We start from the raw sequence: 6000 nt of genomic DNA, 5'->3' as shown, positions 1-6000 counted from the left end.
AGTATGTTTCGTGACTAAAATACAAGAATATAATCAAATGTAATGTTAAGATTAGAGTTGCATTGTATTTATTTAACTAGTAGCCATATTTGTTAGGATTGACTATGGCTATTATTGTAATTAGTTAGTCAGGATGTTAGCTAGTGGTAGATGACAGCTGTACAAATATAGTGTCTTATATATAGGTGCACTAGTTCTGATTTCTAACTAATAGAAATATTTTTCCAGTTTGAGATTCTCTCGAAGCTTCCTCATCTTCTCTGAGCTCCATGGCTTTCAGCCATGGCAGTTGAGCTTCAGCTCAAACATTTCTCCAATAGCCCTCAGTTTTAACATGGTATCAGAGCATAGGCTTCATCTATTGAGGTAATTCACGGTCCCTTACTTCGTATTCTCTCCAATTTTGAGTTGAAGACCTAGGTTTTCTTCGAGATCGTTAATCAACTTTTTTTTTTAAATCCCGTTCGAAACTGTAATTTCACTATGATCTCGACTGATAGCGATGACTTATAGCATTTTTAACCTCTGGTTTTCTCAAAGCGTGGTTTTCTGTGTTGCCTCTGTTGAATTTCTATTTTTATCATCGATTCACGGTTCAATCAATTGTGATCTGTGATTTGAACAATGGCTGGAGACAAGGAAAGTGTTGCAGACAAGGACACCTTAGATACCTCGAGTCCCATGTACATGCATCCATCGGAGAGTGCAGGTTCAGTGTTGGTACCTGTAGCTTTTGATGGCACAGGATATAGATCTTGGAGAAGAGGTGTACTTATAGCCCTCTCAGTGAAGAATAAGGTTGGTTTCATAACACGGAAGTGTCAGAAACCAGTAATTGGACATGTAACTTTTGATCAGTGGGAACGATGTGATGATATGGTGACTTCATGGATTTTAAATTTCCTTTCAAAGGACCTAGCGGATAGTTTGCAATATGTGAGTGATGTAAAGGAGTTATGGCAGGAGTTAGAAGATAGGTATGATCAAACCAACGGTGCAAAACTATACCAGCTTCAGAAGGAAATTAATGATCTGAGTCAAGGAACTCTTGACATAACAGGCTATTATACAAAAATGAAGAAGCTATGGGAAGAGCTGAATGCACACGCACAATGCAGCTGCCAATGCACCTGCGGAGCTAAAGCTAATATGCACAAGGCTAAGCAAGATAGAAGACTGATACAGTTTTCGATGGGTTTAAATGAGGTGTATACTATTGTGAGAGGGAGCATACTGATGATGAACCCCCTTCCAAGCATTGCACAAGCCTTTTCTATTCTCATACAAGAAGAGAAGCAAAGAGAAGATAAACCACACAATCAACAACTGGTGATTGAATCCACATCACTGAATGCTAATGGTCCAGGAAACAACAACTTTAGAACAAACTACAACCAACACATGAATTCTTCTGGGAACAATAGTTATGGAAGAGGCCATATGGGAAATAGACCTAGTCCATTCTGTGATTTCTGCAAGAGGCCAAGACACACTAAGGATAAATGTTATAAACTTCACGGGTACCCTCAGAACTTGAAGTACAACAATGGTAACAGGGGAAATAAACTAGCAGCAAATGTGTTTGATACAACAGGTAATGGGACAAATATGACAGATGAAGGAGGAAACCTTCAGGAGCAAAGTCGAACCATGCAACAATTGAGTAAGGAACTATATAAACAACTGCTGAGCATATTGGAAAGCTTTAAGAATGGAAACAATGGAGACAACTCAGGAAACATCAACATGACTAGTGGAGCTGTTAACTTTGCAGGTATGACTGTTTGTACCACCTCTGTTCGGCCCAGTAAACAGTCTCATGAAAGTTTCAAAGAAAATGCTGATTCCTGGATTCTTGACTCAGGAGCCACTAACCATAAGACTTATAACAAAGCCTCATTGAGTAATATCAAAACTCTAGTTTACCTCTTTTTGGTCTCTTTACAAAATGGATATAAAGTAAAGGTGACAATAATTGGAGATGTCATTCTCAGTCCTCAATTCACTCTAAAAAGAGTCTTATATGTGCCCAGTTTCATATTCAATCTTATCTTTGTACACTCATTGACAATCCAACTTGATTGCATCATCATATTCACTAAATTTTCATGTATTCTTCTACAGGGCCTTTCACTGAGGAGGCCTCTGGAGATTGGTAAAGCCAAAGGCAGTCTGTATTTTCACTATTCAAGTTCAGGAAAGAACAATTCTTCTGCTGTCACTAAAGTTTTCACCACACCACTCACACACAGTTCTGCACCTAGTGCATCCATCTCAGGTAGTCACAGTATTAATAATGTACATTGTCAAGACCACCCTTGTGATTCTGCACCTAGTGCATCCATTTCTTCTCATGCTTGTGATAATAAAAGTGTACAAGTTCCTTTGAATTCCAATAAAAGTTCTTCTAAAAATATAGACTCAGTGTGCAATGCATGTACCTCTAATGAAAGTCTTGTGGATCTCTTGTGGCATAACATGCTGGGTCATGTACCTTTTATCAAGATGAAGGGTATCAACTCTATACCAATAACCTTTGCAGACAAACAACCTTTTCTATGTTCCATTTGCCCTATGGCCAGATAAAATAGATCTCCTTTCCCAGAAAGAACTACTTCCACAGCCAAGATATTTGAACTCTTACATGTGGATATGTGGGGTCCTTATCATGCACTAACTCATGACAGTCACAAATACTTCATTACCCTAGTTGATGATTATAGTAGATGTACTTGGACACATCTTCTAACTAGCAAAAGCAATGCCCTACATGTTATAAAGGCTTTCTTTGCAATGGTCCAAAACCATTTTAATACCTTAATAAAGACCATCAGAAGTGATAATGGTTTAGAGTTTATGAACACTGAAACAACTATGTTCTTCCAAACCAAGGGAATTATACACCAGAAAACCTGTCCATACACTCCATAACAGAATGGTATAGTCGAAAGAAAACATAAGTACCTTCTTGAAACTACAAGAGCACTATTATATCAGTCCAAACTGCCCATAAGGTATTGGGGAGAGTGCATTCTAACTTCTACCTAACTGATCAATAGATTGCCATCTTCATCCCTTAGAGGGAAATGCCCCTTTGATATTCTATATAAAAAGAAACCAAATTACTCACATCTTAGGATTTTTGGATGTCTATGCTTTCCAAAAAACCTGAAACCTCACAAAGATAAGTTTGAACAAAGGTCAACACCTCATGTCTTTGTAGGATACCCTTTTGGATCAAAAGGATACAAGGTTCTCAGCCTAACCATAAGGAAGATACATGTTTCAAGAGATGTGACTTTTCATGAAACAATTTTCCCTTTTGCATTGCCAGGAAAGCACACTGATTTAGTATCTAAATGTGAGCATCTATCTCTTTCTTTTCTTCATATAGGACCTACCATGAGTTATTTTGACACTGCCAGTCCTACTGGTAACAGTAATAGTGATAATCCACTACAACAATCAATGTCACCTGAACTTTCATTTGGCAATGACACCAATGCCAACATTTATGAACCTGTTTCACCATCTCAACCAGACTACCAAAACTCTTCCAGCTCAAACATAACCTCTAACACATCATCTGAACCTTGTTTCCACTCTCAGAACTAGCAACAATCCCTTCTGAATGATTCACCAAACTCTGCACATTCTGAGCAGACTATAACCTTAACTCATAATAGACCTCACAGAACACTCAAACCTCCTAGTTATTTAAAGGATTACATTTATAATGTACCCACTCTTAACACTAATGCTGGGGAGCATGTTGCAGATAATGATCACAGTTCACCCTCCTTCTCTTTTCACACACATGTTCCCCATTTACAGTCTATATCCCTTAATGCTCTAAGTGGTAATAGTCAGCATTTAATTGAAAAGCTTTCTACTGATTGTGAACCTGAGTAATATGAGAAGGCAGCAGCTATACCTGCTTGGCAACAGGCCATGAACCAGGAATTTGATGCACTCTTCTCTAATCATACTTGAGATCTTGTCTCACTACCTGCAGGAAAGAAAGCAATAGGTTGTAAGTGGGTATACAAAATCAAGCATAAGGCAGATGAGAGTGTTGAAAGATTTAAAGCTAGGCTAGTTGTTAAGGGCTACACTCAGCAGGCAGGGATAGATTATACTGAGACCTTCTCACCAGTGGTGAAGATGACTACTGTGAGAGCATTGGTCAGCATTGCAGTAAAGAAGAACTGGGAAATCTTTCAGCTTGATGTAAACAATGATTTCCTACATGGAGACCTAAATGAAGAAGTATACATGCAAGTACCACCAGGGCTATCAGTAGGAAAACAGAATTTGGTGTGCAAGCTGAACAAATTTTTGTATGGATTGAAGCAGGCAAGTAGGCAGTGGTATGCCAAGCTAACTGAAGCCCTATGTTCTAAAGGATATGTGCACTCCATGCTAGATTATTCTTTATTTTACAAAAGGGAAGGACACTCAGTTATTTTTGTAGCAGTTTATGTAGATGATGTTCTCCTAACAGGGACAAATTTGGAAGAAATTAAGGCATTGAAGACCTTCCTACGGGAGACTTTTAAGATAAAGGATCTGGGGAGATTACACTACTTCCTAGGATTGGAGATACTATACAAGCATGATGGAGTAATAATCACACAAAGAAAATTTACAAGCGACCTGATAAAGGAGTTTGAATTCTCACATTGCACTTCAATGTCCTCTCCACTTGATCCTTCAACAAAGTTAAAGGCATCTGAGGGCAGCTTACTCACAGATCCCACTCAATACAGGAAACTAGTGGGGAAACTAAACTTTCTCACTAACACACGACTTGATATTGCTTATAGTATTCAACATCTCAGTCAATACATGCAGAGTCCTCGAGATTCTCATCTCAAAGTAGCTATGCATATGCTCAGATACTTGAAAGGTGATCCTGGTCTGGGGATCTTCCTATCAAATAGTGCAGACTATAGATTGAGAGCTTTTTGCGATTCAGATTGGGCAGCTTGCCCTGAGACTAGGAAGTCAGTTAGTGGTTACATTGTATTGCTTAGGGACAGTCCAATTAGTTGAAAATCGAAGAAACAGTCAATTGTATCCTTAAGCTCTGCAGAAGCAGAATACAGGTCTGTGAGAAAGGTCGTTGCAGAACTTGTTTGGCTATCCAAACTTCTGGAGGAGCTAACCATGCTCTAACTCTTCCTATTCCAGTCTACTATGATAATCAAGCAGCTTTGCACATTGCGAGAAATCCAGTATTTCATGAACGAACAAAGCACATAGAAGTCGACTGCCATTTTGTTAGGGATAAGCTCATTGAAGGGTTGATTTCTCTGCATTATGTCCACACAGATGACCAACTAGCAGACATACTTACTAAATCTTTGACGGGCATCAAGCATTCTTCACTACTTCACAAGTTGGCAGTGAGTACCTCCCTTCCAACTTGGGGGGAGGGGGGGTGTTAAGATTAGAGTTGCATTGTAATTATTTAACTAGTAGCCATATTTGTTAGGATTGGCTATGGCTATTATTGAAATTAGTTAGTCTGGATGTTAGCTACTGGTAGATGACAATTGTACAAATACAATGTCTTCTATATAGGCGCACCAGTTCTGATTTCTAACTAATAGAAATGTTTTTCCAGTTTGAGATTCTCTCGAAGCTTCCTCATCTTCTCTGAGCTCCATGGCTGAGCTTCAGCTCAAATATTTCTCCAATAGCCCTCAGTTTTAACATGTAAAATAAAGGTAGGTGAAATGCATAACCATCAAAGTTAATATACGAGGAAATGGAACTCTACCAAAAGTCTAGATCAAGCATATAAATTATAGTACCACTCCATTGTTTTCATGTTTTCTGCCCATACCAAAACATTAAAAACTCCATCTAATAAACCCATCACAGCTCATTGGAATCATATTGCCTTTATTTTCAAATAGAACATCATTAATTTTTAAAGTAATTAAGACTTTTTTTATAGGCAAAATTACACAGTATAGCAGCTCCTAAAAATAA

General features: G+C 38.3%; 1 protein-coding gene across 1 annotated transcript; it reads left to right on the top strand.

Moving 5' to 3' along the window:
* The first annotated feature begins 624 nt into the window (after positions 1 to 624).
* LOC107776883 (uncharacterized) lies at positions 625 to 5665 on the top strand. Its single transcript, XM_075245541.1, has 7 exons — positions 625 to 1965; positions 2125 to 2278; positions 3224 to 3595; positions 3779 to 3859; positions 4016 to 5006; positions 5096 to 5408; positions 5630 to 5665. The coding sequence occupies exons 1-7, from the start codon at positions 625 to 627 to the stop codon at positions 5663 to 5665; spliced, it is 3288 nt and encodes a 1095-aa protein (XP_075101642.1).
* The last annotated feature ends 335 nt before the right edge of the window (positions 5666 to 6000 follow it).

Source organism: Nicotiana tabacum, chromosome 23, assembly GCF_000715075.1.
Source record: "Nicotiana tabacum cultivar K326 chromosome 23, ASM71507v2, whole genome shotgun sequence".
NCBI lineage: Eukaryota > Viridiplantae > Streptophyta > Magnoliopsida > Solanales > Solanaceae > Nicotiana > Nicotiana tabacum.
Note: the sequence above shows the minus strand (reverse complement) of the source record. Positions and strands in the feature narration are given on the sequence as shown.

Coding starts and splice junctions, on each gene's coding strand:
- LOC107776883 (XM_075245541.1), top strand. CDS start 625: ATGGCTGGAGACAAGGAAAGTGTTGCAGACAAGGACACCTTAGATACC. Junction 1,966..2,124: donor AAAATGGATATAAAGTAAAG/GTGACAATAATT, acceptor ATTCTTCTACAG/GGCCTTTCACTGAGGAGGCC. Junction 3,860..4,015: donor ATCCCTTAATGCTCTAAGTG/GTAATAGTCAGC, acceptor CACTACCTGCAG/GAAAGAAAGCAATAGGTTGT.